The sequence below is a fragment of the Streptopelia decaocto genome, assembly GCF_964273445.1.
Source record: "Streptopelia decaocto genome assembly, chromosome: 19".
Taxonomy (NCBI): Eukaryota; Metazoa; Chordata; class Aves; order Columbiformes; family Columbidae; genus Streptopelia; species Streptopelia decaocto.
In genome coordinates, this window is record NC_138674.1 from 2,008,770 (window position 1) to 2,022,796 (window position 14,027).

At 57.0% G+C, this 14,027-nt stretch overlaps 1 protein-coding gene across 3 annotated transcripts; it reads left to right on the plus strand.

The window, feature by feature from the left end:
- The first annotated feature begins 104 nt into the window (after nt 1-104).
- Nucleotides 105-12,070, plus strand: RAB44 (RAB44, member RAS oncogene family). 3 transcript variants are annotated; one of them, XM_082069005.1, is made up of 17 exons: nt 105-346; nt 1,798-2,026; nt 2,118-2,232; nt 2,505-2,676; nt 2,953-3,096; nt 3,441-3,531; nt 3,629-3,724; nt 4,109-4,296; nt 4,657-4,705; nt 5,059-5,147; nt 5,413-5,807; nt 8,577-9,161; nt 9,681-9,762; nt 10,104-10,218; nt 10,709-10,810; nt 11,366-11,442; nt 11,893-12,070. In XM_082069005.1, exons 1-17 carry the CDS (start codon nt 120-122, stop codon nt 11,978-11,980), a joined length of 2,844 nt encoding a protein of 947 aa, XP_081925131.1. In that variant the 5' UTR covers nt 105-119; the 3' UTR covers nt 11,981-12,070. The 3 variants fall into 3 exon arrangements, with proteins under 3 accessions (XP_081925131.1, XP_081925133.1, XP_081925132.1); XM_082069007.1 differs by having other exon boundaries at nt 8,670-9,161; XM_082069006.1 differs by having other exon boundaries at nt 1,801-2,026.
- The last annotated feature ends 1,957 nt before the right edge of the window (nt 12,071-14,027 follow it).

Here is a 14,027-nt window from a genome sequence, read left to right on the forward strand (position 1 = left end):
TCCCAGCCTTGGGCAGACCATTGCAAACAAGGAAAGGATGGGAACTTCTGCTGCAGTTCCCGGTGACACCAGCAGCGCCTTTGCTTTGGGATCTGGGGAACTGGGGCGACGGTGACCCCATGTGGGTCCTTCCCGCACCCCGCTCGCGAGGCAGCAAACAGGAAACGTGTGAGCGCCGGCAGTTGAGCGTAACCCCAAAACGGAAAGTCGCCTTGAGCAAGAGACAAGATGAGAGCTCGGGGCAGGTCGGGCGCCCTCGGTGCGGGACCCGCGTCCCTCCCGGCCCGGGGAGCCCCGCTGCCCCCCGCGCCCCGAAACTGAGGGTCCCTCTCGGCACACGGGGAAGGTGAGACTTGCTGTTCCGGGGAGAGCTCGTGTATCGCTTTAAAAAATAGAAAAGCAGGGGAAATACGAGGTTTTGCTCACAGTTGGTGAACCGGGGGGGATTTTCGTGGTGACTGTGGTTGGGGGCGGCGGGTCGCTGGGAGCTGGTGATGCTGGGGGGTGCGTGGTTCCCATCCCAGCCCCCCCTCCTTGTTCTGTGCCTCTGTTGTGTGGTGGGCAGGTAACTGGGGGCTCCCTGTTGCCTTCAACGCCCCCACCTGCCCCCCGGAGCTGCTGGGGGGGTTGGGGCTCCCATAGAGGCTGAGACCACTGTAAAGGCACCCGGGTTCTGTCCCTGGTTTGCTGGGTGTCCTGTGGGGCTCCAGGGGCTCCCTGAGACCCTCTCATGTCCACATGTTGCTTGTGGATGCTTTAAGGGGAAGGGGACGCTTTGGGGGCCAATTCCCACATTTCCGGTGCACGCTGGGGTTTAGCAGAATTGCTGTTCACACTGCAAAAGGGGCAGGGGGCTGCAGTGGCCGGGGGGCTGAGAGCTGTGACCGTCAGACATGGCCCACGTTGTCATGGTTTCCTCCGCTCATTTTTTTGGCTTTGCCATGTAGAGAACAGCCCCTCGTGGGGGTGGCACAGCAGCTGCTGGTGACATTGCCACCCACCCAGGGCAGGGGGAGGGGAGCAGGGGGTTCCAAGCTCAGACCCCATAAGCTGGGGTGAGTGCGCAGGCGTTGATGGAAAATCCTGCCCGTGGTCCCGCTCGGCTCTGCCCGGAGGTGACTCACAGCTCTGAAAGCCGGGGGAGGAATCGTAAAAGCTGCTGGTGAGCTCTGAGAAAGCAGGTGGAACCAGCACGTTTTGCCCAGAGCTCCAGCATCACCTTAGAATCATAGAATTGGTTTGGTTGGAAAAGACCTTCAAGATCGTTGAGTCCACCCGCTCCCCCACCCCTGGCACATGAGGTTCTCAGAACCTCATGTCCGTCTGTCCAACCCTCCGGGGATGGTGACTCCAGCACTGCCCTGGGCAGCCTGTTCCAATGCCCCACAGCCCTTTGGGGAAGAAATTGTTCCTAATATCCAGCCTTGGCTGGTCCTTTGCTGGTGTCACCTCCTGGATGGCCCTCGAGCCCCAGTGGTGCCCTGCGTGTCCTCCATCGCAGGGACAGAGCGTGGGGACATTTGGGATGGTCCCCAGTGGCAGGAGAAGCTGCTCGCCGGTGGGTGAGCTGTTGCTCACTGTGGGTCAAGGCTCCGTTTGCCCCGTGCAATCGCAGATAAGCGCCTCTCTTCCTATTGCCAAACCCTGGGGCCATTTACACCATCCTGGGGCCATTTACACCATCCAAAATGAATTTCCAACTCAGTCTTTCTCTACAATCTCTCATCACGCTGGAGCAAAAGTCTCCAGCAAGGAGAGAGCCAGCTGAGGCTCAGCACCCACCAGTTTGCCCATCAGCAGGGTTGAAGCGGGAGCCATGGCCGAGCGCCGGGCAGCCGGCAAGAGCCGGCGCTTGGGCTCCAGCCGGCGCAAGCAGCTGCTCAACAGCTCCAGTGAGACCCCAGCACCAGGCCCCAGCCCTGGCGAGGAGCCACCATGGGCATCCGAAATAGCGCAGAGGGTGCAGGAGCTCCTCAGGGAGCGCAACAAGGAGCAGGCGGGGTTCATCACCCGCTCGGACATGCAGGTAAGGGAGGGGGATGTCTTCTTGGGTCAAATGCCACCAAGGTGGCTGGATGATGGGGAGGTTTTTCCCTCCTGATTTGTTTTGCTTTTAGAAATTGCAGGAGGAGGATTTCCCGTGCAGCACGGAGGAGCTGGAGCTCATCTTCGATGGGCTGGATGCTGCCGGCACCGGGCGGTTGAGCACCGAGGAGTTCACTGCCGGGCTCCGTAAGTGCCGGTGTGGCACCTCTGAGCAGCCCAGGCTGATCCTGGACATGGCCCCCGCGCTTTTCTGGGGGGACCTGAAACGTTACCCTTGCTGAGTGGCACATGATGGCCCAGAAACTGTCCCCATGGCTGGGTCTCAGCCCATGGTTCCCCTGGTGAGGGGTCCTATTGTGCCAAAGTGGCTTGTTGAAGCCCTGGGGTGGGAAGTGTCGGGGTTTGGGCTTCGCCGTTGCCCCGGGCGGGCACTGAGGGTTTGGTGTGTCTGTTGGCAGGGCAGTTCCTCAGCTCCCAAAAAGCTGCCAAGGACCATCGCCGGCGCAAAACAGCATCCCGGAGGGTCCGCTTGGCCATCCCCAGTGTGATGTTGGAGGGGGCGGACAGCGAGGAGCAGAGGCACTTTGCTGCTTTTATGGACCAGCTGGGCACAGACAACATCTCTGAAGAGTAAGCTGCCCTGCTTGGCACCCATGGGTGTCCTGCAGGACGGGGCAGAGCTGCCCAAGGGGGACACGCTTGGGGCAGGAGAGCCCAGAGAGGGCTTGGAGGTGCCTTTGGCCAAGTGCAGGAGCAGGGGGCAGGATCACGGTCACCCCAGTGCTCTTCTGTCCCTGAGGACCATACATCCTGAACAGTGTGAGCTAAATGACCTGGGACCCCACAGCCAGCCTGGATTTGGGGGTCCTGGGGGGATGGTCCCCACAAAACACCCTCTCCCTGCAGACAGGAGATCTGGCAGCTCTGGGTGAAGCTCCGGCAGGACGAACCGCAGCTCCTGGGAAACCTGGAGGAGTTTCTGGCCAAGATGAGGCACCACATCCAAGAAGCCAGGAGCAAGAAGGAGGCTTTGGAGAAGACTCTGAACAAGTGAGTCACCCCAGGGCCATGGAGAAGGACGGGAAGGAGGGGGACAGGGATGGGGCTCCCTGCTCCCCCGGCCATGGCGACGCACCCAAGGAGGGAGAAACCTGGTTGCTTTCAGCATTGCAGAGATTTTGCTGGGAGACGATGTTTGGGGTTGGGCTCCCTCTACAGTCACACACGGGATGACAGAAGTGCCAGACTGGGACTGCTGGACACATCCTTGTTGGGCGAACCCCCACGGCAAACTGGCTGCAGCCTGCGGGTCCCATGGGCAATAGGGGGGTCCCAGGGACCTGTACCCACTGCAGCGAGGTCTGACCCACCCCCGGCCTTGCTGTGCCCCCCAGGTGTGTGGCCGAGCACGAGCAGGAGGTGCAGCAGCTCTGCGAGACCCTGGAGCAGCAGATCCAGGAGGAGCGGCAGCGGCTGCAGCAGGAGGTGGGTCCGCGGCTGCTGCTCGCCCCAGGGGGGACCCAGCACCCCAAGCCCCCATGGCAGCTCCCTGCGGGTGCCAATGTCCTCGTTGCCATCCCAGAGCATGGCCCAGAGCCACCAGCACAGCGTGGAGCTGCAGCGAGCGCTGGATGCCAGTGAGAGGGAGGCGCAGCGCTTGGTCGTGGCGCAGATGCAGGTGAGGTGGCTCCAACTCCTGGTCCCCCATCATGTGTAAGGGGTCTCTGGGCTGTGCATGCAGCAGCAACACTGTGACAGCCGATCCCGGCCCTTGATGCAGGTTGTCACACAGGACCTCTCCTTTGCCACCTTCACATGGAGTGACTTTGGGGGCTGTCCTGTACAGTGACATGAGTTGGACTCAATAATCCTTGTGGGTCCCTTCCAACTCGGGACATTCTGCGATTCTGTGACCTCCATCCCCACGTTCCCCTCCATCCCCAGAGCATCCACGTTGACTTTCCCACCCGCCACTCTAGAGGAGATGGTTACCCACCATTCCCTGGCCCGGCTCTCCCGGGGGTTGTGGTGGGGTGCGAGTGTCCTGGTTGCTATCCTGCAGCTGGAGACGCGGTGCCGCAGCCTCCGCAGCACGCAGCAGGCTGCCAGCGCCGAAAACCGGCAGCTGGAGGAGAGTAACCGGGTGCTGGAGGATCGTCTGCGGCTCCTCCACCGGCAGCTCCAGCAGACCCACGAGCGCCTGAGGACCGCGAGGGCCACGGTGGCTCTGGAGAATGTGGAGGAGATGGGGTGAGCACCTGAGTGACCAGCATCTCCCTCCTGAGGGCTGCGGTGGGTGGGGAATGAGTCTGATGGGTCTCAGCCACCGTGGTGGTCTCCACAGTGCAGATTAATCAAGGTTTGGTGTGAAAAGCATCAGAAAAAGAGCCAGGAGTGTGAGCACTGTGCACTGAACGTGTCCCTGTAGGGCAGTGCCAGCAGAGATGGGGACATCCTTCACCCAGAAGGACCCAACCAGGACTGATCTGTGGGTTTTGCTGTCCTGCTCCAGCCCATGGCTGCCTCTGGGCCTGAGGGCAACCCTGGGGCAGGGATGGACACAGTGAAGAGGATGCAACCGCCTTTGACCCCTGTGCTCCGTGTTTGCAGGGACAGAGCGGTGGCAGAGCTGCCTGGCGAGGTGCCCCTGTCCCCACAGGTACTTCAGCTGGGTTTGTGGGGATGGGATGGGGTGGGATGGGGTGGGATGGGATGGGGTGGGATGGGGTGGGATGGGGTGGGATGGGATGGGGCGTCTGTGCTCCAGGGCCTTGTGCTGTTCACCTTGGGTCTGCCGGGGACTCCAAGAGCACAGTCCTGCAGCAGCAGTGGTGCCTCCCCTAGAATCTTTCTCAAACTGATGCTTGGGGTAGCAGCATGTTAGTTCTGACACCCCGAAGATCTTGGGTGGGTATTTCTGGATACCTGCTGGAGAGCTCAGCATCATTTCACATGGATACGCTTCCTTGCCAAGCGCTTTTCTCTCTTTTCTTCCCACCCTGTTCACTGCAGATGGGGCCGGAGAAGAGCGAGAAGCACCGCTCCGAGATGCGGATCAGGCTGGGGTCTCAGAGCACCAAACCCAAGAGCACCCACCAAGTGTAAGGGGTCCTGGGCAACAGCTGCTGCTCCAGCTCATGCCCTTGACATCTGTGAGCTGGTACCGAGCACCCAAATCCTCCACCCTCCCCAAGCAAAACAATATTTATTCCTTCCAAAACAAACTCAAGTTGTTCCAGGAGAGGTTGGGGTCAGAAATTAAGGAACAATTCTTCCCCGGTACCTGCCCAGGTGGGTGGGAGGGAGCTGCAGCCTGATCCAGGGGCTGGGCTGACCCCCCTGACCCCCATTTTCTGCCCTTTCCAGGGTTTGGGAAAAGCTGCCAGCAGAAATAAGCGTTTTGGGAGCCCCGCGGAGAGCAAGCTCCACAGAAGAGGAGCCCTTCCCAGAACGTCTGAAAGAGGAACGCTTGTCTGACCAAAGCTCTTTGCTAAGAGAGATGAATGAAGCAATAGCAGCTCTGAGCAAACAGCTGAAGTCACCAGCCCTGGGTGCACCCCCTGCACCCACAGACGCTGCCCGTCACCCCCAGGACGATGCTGAGCCCCAAACGGAACCGGAGGCAGACACAGCCCATGGCGCAACCCCCGGGGGCCTGCGAGAGACCCTCCTCGGCCACATCGGTCGTGAGGTGTTTGAAGGAGACTTGGAAAAGGGACCAGCCGCAGCTGAGCTCCGCGCTGCAGACGTGACACAGGCTGGTGCGTCCGTGGGAGCCGGGAACCGCAGGGCTGAGGAGCCGCGGGCAGAGCAGGGACAGAGCCCGGAGGAGGCACAGAGGATGTTATTCCTGCAAGGAAAGGACACCGGGGTGAAGGAGCTGATGGTAGAGGCAGCTGAGCACCTGCAGGGAGCACCGGGAGGGAGTGTGGAGGCAGGAGAGCAGTTGGTGGAGGTGGAAGGAGAAGGATGGATGCAGGAAAAAAAAGGCTGGGGAAAGGAACATCTCCCAGGGGAAGCTGAGGAAGCGGCAGTAAATCAGGGAGAAAATCTGCAGGCAGGTCTGGGGGCACCTGAGGCTGGGCAGGCAGGTCTAGCAGCGGGACGGCAGCTTGTCACGGGTGAGCCTGGCCCGGCTGTGGAAGAGTGTGCGCAGCCCTCGGGTAAAACTCCAAGAGAAGAGGCTGATCCCCCATCCGGGCTCTCCCAGAAGATTGAAATAGAGCCTGGCGAGCGCCTGGAGCCAGAGCCACCATCCTGGGATGAGGCAGAAATGGGAGCAGCCCAGGGGGATGGTGTCCTCCCCAGGGTAACAGTGGCTCCTGACCCTGGGGTGCTGGAGGAAGAGTGTGTCAGTGTGGAGGTGCATCCCTGGGCAGAGACCTCGGATGCCGACGTGCTGGCAGCCCCAGCTTGGCACGGAGGGCGCGGCGGAGCTGGGATGGAGGATGGGGAGATGGAGGGACCGCAGCCACGGGGTGAGTCTGTGATGGGGGCTGCAGCGCGGGGGGGGAGCGCGGGTGCAGAGGTGCCACCCGCCGATGTGCAGGAAGGCAGAATGGGAACAGATGTGCAACCGCTGGAGGCCCAGGGCAGCCATGCCAACGTGCAGCTGTGTGCAGAGCTGGAGGCGGCTCCGCAGCCCCCGGGTGAGGCCGGGTCCTTGGGGACACAGCCTGGGGGGAGCGTGGCTCCAGATGTGCAACCGCTGGAGGAGGGTGATGAAGCAGAGTTAGGGCTGGGGGGGGAAACGGGTGCTGCTGCGGTGCATGGTGAGAGCCCTTCCCCAGCAGAAACACCTGTGGTGAGCCCAGACCTGGGTGGGCTGTTCCCAGTTCAGGCTCAGGCACTGGAACTGGTGGGGGCAGAGGAATCTCAGGCAGACACTCGTGGGGATCCCAGTCCAGAAGACCCCCAGGGAGGGGAGGATGGAGCAGCCATGCAGCTCGGGGATGAGGCTGAGCATGGGGGACGAGGGCAGGGTGAGCGTGGGCTGCAACAGGAGCCTGTGCTCGATCCGCAGGGAGCAGGAGTCGGGCAGGGAGAGGTGGCTGGGGCAGGCGCGGAACCTCGGGAGCTGGAGAACCAGGGCACTGATGTCAATGGGCAGCTGATTGCAGAGGTGGACGAGCTCAAATCAACCCCAGGAGGGAGCGCAGAGACAGATCTGCAGCAGTTGAGTGAGGCCAGCTCCCTGGATACAAAACAGGGAGGGAACGTGGCTCCAGATGTGCAACCCTTGGATCAGGTTGATAAACCAGAGTCAGTGGAAATGGTGGAGTCAGAGGACTCCTGGGCAGACATGCAGCTGCGTGGGGGTGCCAGCCCACAAAGTCCCCAAGGAGGGGGGGTCCATGCAGCTGTACATCTCACAGAGGAGGCTGAGGATGAGGCACAAGGGCAGGGTGAGCATGGGCTGCAACTGGAGCCTGTGCTTCACCCCCATGGAGTGACCCCCAGGCATGGAGAGGGGGCTCCTGGAGGTGTGCAGCCCCCCGAGGAGGCTGAGAGCCTGGGCAGGCTGCAGGACCAGAGCACTGGGGCAAATGTGCAGCTGCTGACAGAGACAGATGAGCTCAAACCAACCCCAGGAGGGAACATGGGGGCAGATCTGTGGCTCTGGAGTGAGACCAGCTCCTTGGACACAGAGCAGGGAGGGAACGTGGCTCCAGATGTGCAACCCCTGGCTCAGGTCGACAAACCAGAGTTAGTGGAAACGGTGCAGCCAGAGGACTCCTGGGCAGACACGCAGCTGTGGGGGGGGCTCAGCCCAGAAGGCCCAAGGGAAGGGGGGGCTGGAGCAGCCGTGCAGCTCGGGGAGGAGGCTGAGGATGGGGCACCAGGGCAGGGTGAGCGTGAGCTGCCCCTTGAGCCTGTGCTCGATCTGCAGGGAGAGGGGGCTGGGGCAGGTGTGCAAGTGTGGGAAGAGGCTGTAACGCTGGACATGCTGGAGGACCAGCGCACCAGTGTCAATGCCCAGCTGCTTACGGAGGCAGAAGAGCTCAAATCCACCTCGGGACGGAGCACGGGGGCAGATGTGGCACCCCTGGGTGCAGATGTGGCACTCCTGTGTGCAGCTGGGATGCGGGAAGGGGCACAGAGCCAGAGTCCCGGCTTGGAGGCAGGTCTGTGTGCAGCTCACAGCGAGGGGAATGCGGGTGAACGTGTGTCCCCTCCGGCTGAGGAACTGCCACATCCCGAGCACGCTGCTGCTGCCGAGGGTCCTGTGCTGGGAGCACTCACTGGTCCCAATGGGCAGATCCTGGAGGGTATCCAGACACTGGAAATGCTGCAGGGAGAGAGGGCTGAAGCAGAGGAGAGGCCTTTGGATGGAGCTCAAGGTCTGGAAGGGGTGCAGGCAGAGAGGCTGGAGGCAGGAGCAAGGACTTTGGCTGAATCTCAGAGTGTAGGGATAAAGCAGGGCCGTGATGATGGTGAATCTGTGCTGGCATCCCCAGTCTCCAAGGTGACATTGCAAACCAGCATGCTAAAGCTGGAAACGATGATGCAGGAGGATGTTCTCATTCCAGATGTGTGGCAGCCAGGTGTTTCGGGACAGGCGGCCCAAAGCAAGCTCCAGGAGCAAGTCTCAGGACAGGGAGATAACATGAGTCTTCACACAGTTTCCCAGCAGCCAGAGAAGCTGCCACACATGATGGGAATGGAGCAGGCAGATGGACCTTCTGAGCATCCAAAACAAGAGGTGCCACCAGCATCAACCCTTCGCACAAGGGTGCAGCAAGAGGGAGGTGCTGGCAATGATCAGCTGGGGATGGTCCCTGGAGGCAGCTCTCTGGGGGGGGCAGCCAACAGCAGCACGCAGCCCCAACAGCAGCTCTTGGGAGAACAGAGCGAAGACATCAACTTTGCTCCACGGCAGAAGCAGCAGGAGGTTGGGCAGAACACAAGCCAGGAAGGCAAGGCCAGCGCAGGAGAGCCAGGGGCCATGGCTGCAGGTGGGGCAGGAGCTGCTCCAGGAGGTTCTCCTGAAGTGTCCCCAGACCCAGACCATCTCTTCAACGTGCTGTTCGTCGGGGACTCCCACGTGGGCAAAACATCCTTCCTGTACCGCTTGCACGCCGACACCTTCAACCCGCACCTCACCGCCACAGTAGGTGGGTCTCCTCCAGCTCCTCTCCAGCTTGGCTCTGCCCATACTGGGTGACCTTCACCATCCCCTTTCCTCCACCCCACAAGCTGCTGCTGATCACTCCACCCATGCTACAGCTCATGCCAAGCGTCCTACACAACATGTCACTAAGGACCATATCAGGCCACCAGCCTCACACACCTGGAAGCTCCTGAGCAGGCAATGCTGGTCCTCCTTGCCCTCTCTGGGACACCAATACTAATGGCTCTAGTGCTTTGCTCTCTGCTTTGCTTTTTCCCTATATTCCTCTCCTTTAACCAACCTCGTTTTTAGAGGCCTCTCTAAAATCTGGCTATCGAAGATCTAAAAGCTGGAGGTCCACTCAGAACCAGCCCACTTGAGCTGCAGCCTCAGACCACACCTGCACCATGTGCCCCTTCCATCCCTCCTTCCATCCCTCCTTCCATCCCTCCTTCCTTCCCTCCATCCTCTGTCACAGGCATGACCTCTACAGTACCAAAATATCCCTTTTTGTGTCTCCTAGGACTGGATTATCAGGTCAAAAACCTCATTGTGGACAACAGGCGCTTTGCTCTCCGTCTGTGGGACTCAGCTGGCCAAGAAAGGTGAGGTGCTGGGCTGGGACTATGGAGAGTGACCTGTAGTTTCCTTGTTTCCCTGGCAGTTTAGGGGAAATCAATGTTCTTGGCTTTGCTAAGCAAAGGAGGGGCTGTTTAAGAAGGGACTCTGTACAGCGTATGAGCTGATAAAGAATAATGAAGGAAGTAATAAAGATAAAAAAGAAGCACTCCGGCTGTTTGTACAGCCTCTGTGATCAGGACAGGAGCGAAATCTGGGGTTTGCCTTTTTTGCAGACACACATTTCCAGCCTTCCCACTGGGATTTCAGATCGTTCCTGGGCGAAACCCCCTCAGACCCCGTCAGTGACCATTTGCACTGTCCGCAGGTACCGCAGCATCACCAAGCAGTTCTTCCGCAAGGCGGACGGCGTCGCGCTGATGTACGACATCACCTCGGAATATTCCTTCTCGGACGTGCGGTACTGGCTGAGCTGCATCCAGGTGGGTGAGGAGGGACAATCTCCTCCGTCCCCGAGTTCTGGGAGCTTTTCTAAAACTAAAAACCAGTGCAGAGGAACGGAAAACACTGCAAGTGACTTTGATAACGCTTTGAAATCAAGAACAGCCTGCTTTGATTCCTGGGAAATGGGGGGTAACTCGTGTCTTATTAAAAACTTCTTAGAGATTTCCAGTTAAATACAATATCAATATTTTAAAACGCTGGAACAAAATGGGATGTCACTTTGCTCGGTGCCTGTAAATCCCAGCCAGACCATCTTCTGAAGGGCTCCCCAAGTTGAACACAAAGTGAGTTCATTACAAGGGGGTTTTAGAAGGTTTTTAAGCTAGTTTAAGGATTTAGGGCTATGCTATCAGCCCAAATCCACAGGCACCATTCAGGGTGCTCCAGGATGTGTTGAGACAGCATGGACGGCCGCGATTCACAGGAGATTCAGATGCTGTCCTGATCCTCCCCTCTTTAATTGCTCAGGAAGGAGCAGAAGATGGAGTCGCTATTTTGCTTCTCGGGAACAAAACCGACTGTGCTGCACACAGACAGGTCCCTACGGAGGAGGGGGAACGCTTGGCCAAGGTAGGTCCACGCAAGCTGGGCAAGGATGGATGGATGGATGGATGGATGGATGGATGGATGCCACCAGACTGCAAAAAGCCCTTAACTTACCTTTTGTGCCTGGCAAAACATCTCCAAACCCATTTTTCACCCTTCCCTGCCTTGCTTTCCCTTGCCACTTGAGTTTTGACTCAGCACCACCCCAGTAAAACAGTTTATGGAACTGGATCTATAAGTTAAACTATTTTCCTATTTGCTTATCTTTGCTGTGAAGTGTCATGTACCTTCTCAGCATCATATAACTAATAAAACCACCAAGCCTTATCCTGTTTTAAAGATACTGAAATCCTTAAAGTACAATTAATCTCTTCAAATGTGGATGGTTAATAGAAATTAGGCAAGAAGTATCTCACCTTCGCCAACTTAATATTGAAATTTATGGGATTTGGACCAGTATCCACTGACCAGTTTCACAAATGGAGGAGGCAGAACAAGGAGTTAGATGCTGTTTACTCCCATAATAAACTATTCCAATGCAAGAATATGATGTTTCTATTCGGGCTCCGTGTCTTCCAGGAGCATCAGCTCATGTTTTACGAATGCAGCGCTGCCTCGGGCCACAACGTCTCCGAGTCCATGGTCGGCTTCATCAGGTGAGGCACGTGCTTGGATTTTGCCGCCTGCTCTGAATTTAATGGGCTCCCTCCTGCTTTTTTTTGTTTTTTAACACCAAATGCTGCTGTGTTCCCATCACCAGAGACTCCACGTGCCCAAATGTCGGGGAAAACTCAGAGCAGCATGTGTATGGCGGGGATGAACTGGAGATAAGTGCTGGGAAATGTCACCTGAAACAGCATTGCAAGGAGATTAATAAAACCCTTTTCAGGGTGCTGATTTTTATTTTCCCCTAGGCTGACTGGAATAAATTCCATCTGTGATTTTAGGTTGGCATTTTCAGCAAAGTCCTCGGTTCCCAGCTTGCACTGAGCTGGAAGCTCCTTTCAGGGGTGCTGAGCATCCTCCACCAACACCCGTCAGGGCACATAGCACCACGATGGAAATTATGGGGGAAATACCTGCTGATTCGCTTCCTTTTCTCCCAGGTTGCTCAAAGATCGTGAAGATAAATTGAAGAATAAGGCAGAAGAGGAACCAAAGCCACCTGAGAAGAAAAAGGGCTGCTGCTGGTGACGGACAGACCACCCCGTTGTGATCTGAAACTGCAGTGACAGCTAGAAAATCATACATACAGACTAAATAAATAACAATACAAGTGTTATATGTCAGTATTTTTATATATTACATGCGTTGCCTTGTCCCCCAGCAGTTCAACAGCTGTATTTAAAGATAAGAGCAGCACCATTTCAGCCCGATCAACCCCAAAAGGTTATTTTACCGGGTCTGCAATGGTTCCCGTGCAGAGCTGCACGTACGCCAAAGCCGCCCATCAGATCAGCTTTTCGCCTAAATTTGCTGAGATTATGTGCAGAAGATGCTGCTTTGCCAAATGGCAGCGGGATTGTGCAGGAAAACGTTTTGATTTGCTTGCAAAATAAGGAGTTGAGGTCGCCGAGGCTACATTCTCCCATTAGATGGCAGCAAATGCAGCAACACCTTCAAATTGCAAAGAAAGACCGGGAGCTTGAACAGGGCCCAGAGAGATCTACAAAAGAAAAGGCTTCCCAGAACAGCAAAGAGCAAGAAATACCTGTATTGCTCCTCTAGAAATCGTGTCTAGAAAAAAGGATCAAGTTTGTGCCCAAAGGTGTTGCACAAAACAAGTGTTAGTCCGCTCCAAACCTCCCCTGCAAACCTGGAGATAAATGTTTCATTGCTGGGTTGAGGGAAATGCCAGGAAGGCAATAAAGCACATTGGAAAACACAGTCAGGGCGCTGCATTTGAAAGCACCTTTCACCTTTAATAATTCACAAGCCCAGCGAACGTTCCCACTCCAGAACCAAAGGGAGCGCTCATTTGCAAGCTGTTAAACGCACGCACAAGTATTTGGAGGAGGATCAAGGCCTGAGATATTAATAGCAATGGGGAAATGCATATTTGTTTGGACCACAGGAATTCTTCTTTAAACCAGGTCGTTTCCCTTTGAGCCATTTGTAATTCCTCAGGGCACTCCATGAGAATTAGAGGAGCTGGCCCAGCCAAGCCAAGATTACAAAAGATCTCAGACACCAGCCCAAAGTCCACGGGCGTTTACCACCGTCTCGCTTTGATGTGTCCACCTTGGGTATAAAATAACCTGGATGAGCTCCTGACAAGTTGGAACAAACTGTAGTAAAGCTTTCAGTGCCCCAGCCAGCACATCTCGGGTCTCGCCCAGCAGCATCTCCCAGAGTTTCACCCCGTTCCCCTCAAAAGGCAGTAAAATCGGGATGCAGGGGCCGTCCCGCTTCCCGCGCTGGGATTGACAGGGCAGGAAATCCAAACCTGAGAAGAGGAAGCACTTTTCTTGCAGTGTTTAATTAAAATGCAAAATTCGTCACTGCAGGAAGTTGTTGAGGTTGAGAACATAAACAAGGCTGAGAAACAGACCGAAGAGATACCAAAGAACCCCGCCACAGCCGTGACCAACAGCTGACTCTGAGAATGCATTTAATTGCAGCTAAGGGCTGAATCCCAGCTGTGAGAGCTGGGTGAGGCTGGGACCCCTCGCTCCTGCTTTCTTCTGAGCTTTTTGTGCTGGGGGTGGCTCTGGGGAGCTCTACTTGCTCCGTCTCCCAGCCCTTTACTCCTGGAAGCTTTCCCCATGCTTTTTAGGGCTTTCCCCCACTTTTTAGGGGGTTAACATCCCCTGCATGGTCATCGCTTGTCACTTGAGCTGCAGGAAGGGGGATCCGTGTCCCCATGGGGCTCGGGGTAAGTGGGGTTCAGGAGGCACTGGGTGGGTCCTGTGGGGTCTTAGGGATAATGGGGGGTATCTGAGGGTCCAGGTGATTGTTGGGGGGGGTCTTTGGCTAATTGGGGGGCTCAGGCATGTGCTGTGGGGGGGGTCCTGAGTGTGTTTATGGGTTTAGGTGCATGCTGGGATGCTTTAGGGCTAGCAGGGGGTGTCTGAATGTGCTGGGGGGCAAGAGGGGGAGTCTGAGTGTTCCTGGGGGGATCTGAGGGTTGTTATAGACTCAGGTGGGGGGTCTCTTAGGGATGGGTAAGTACTGAGATAGTGTACCTATTTTGCAAAGTTACGCCTAAGGCTTTGTTCCATTTTACTTAAAGTGCGTATCA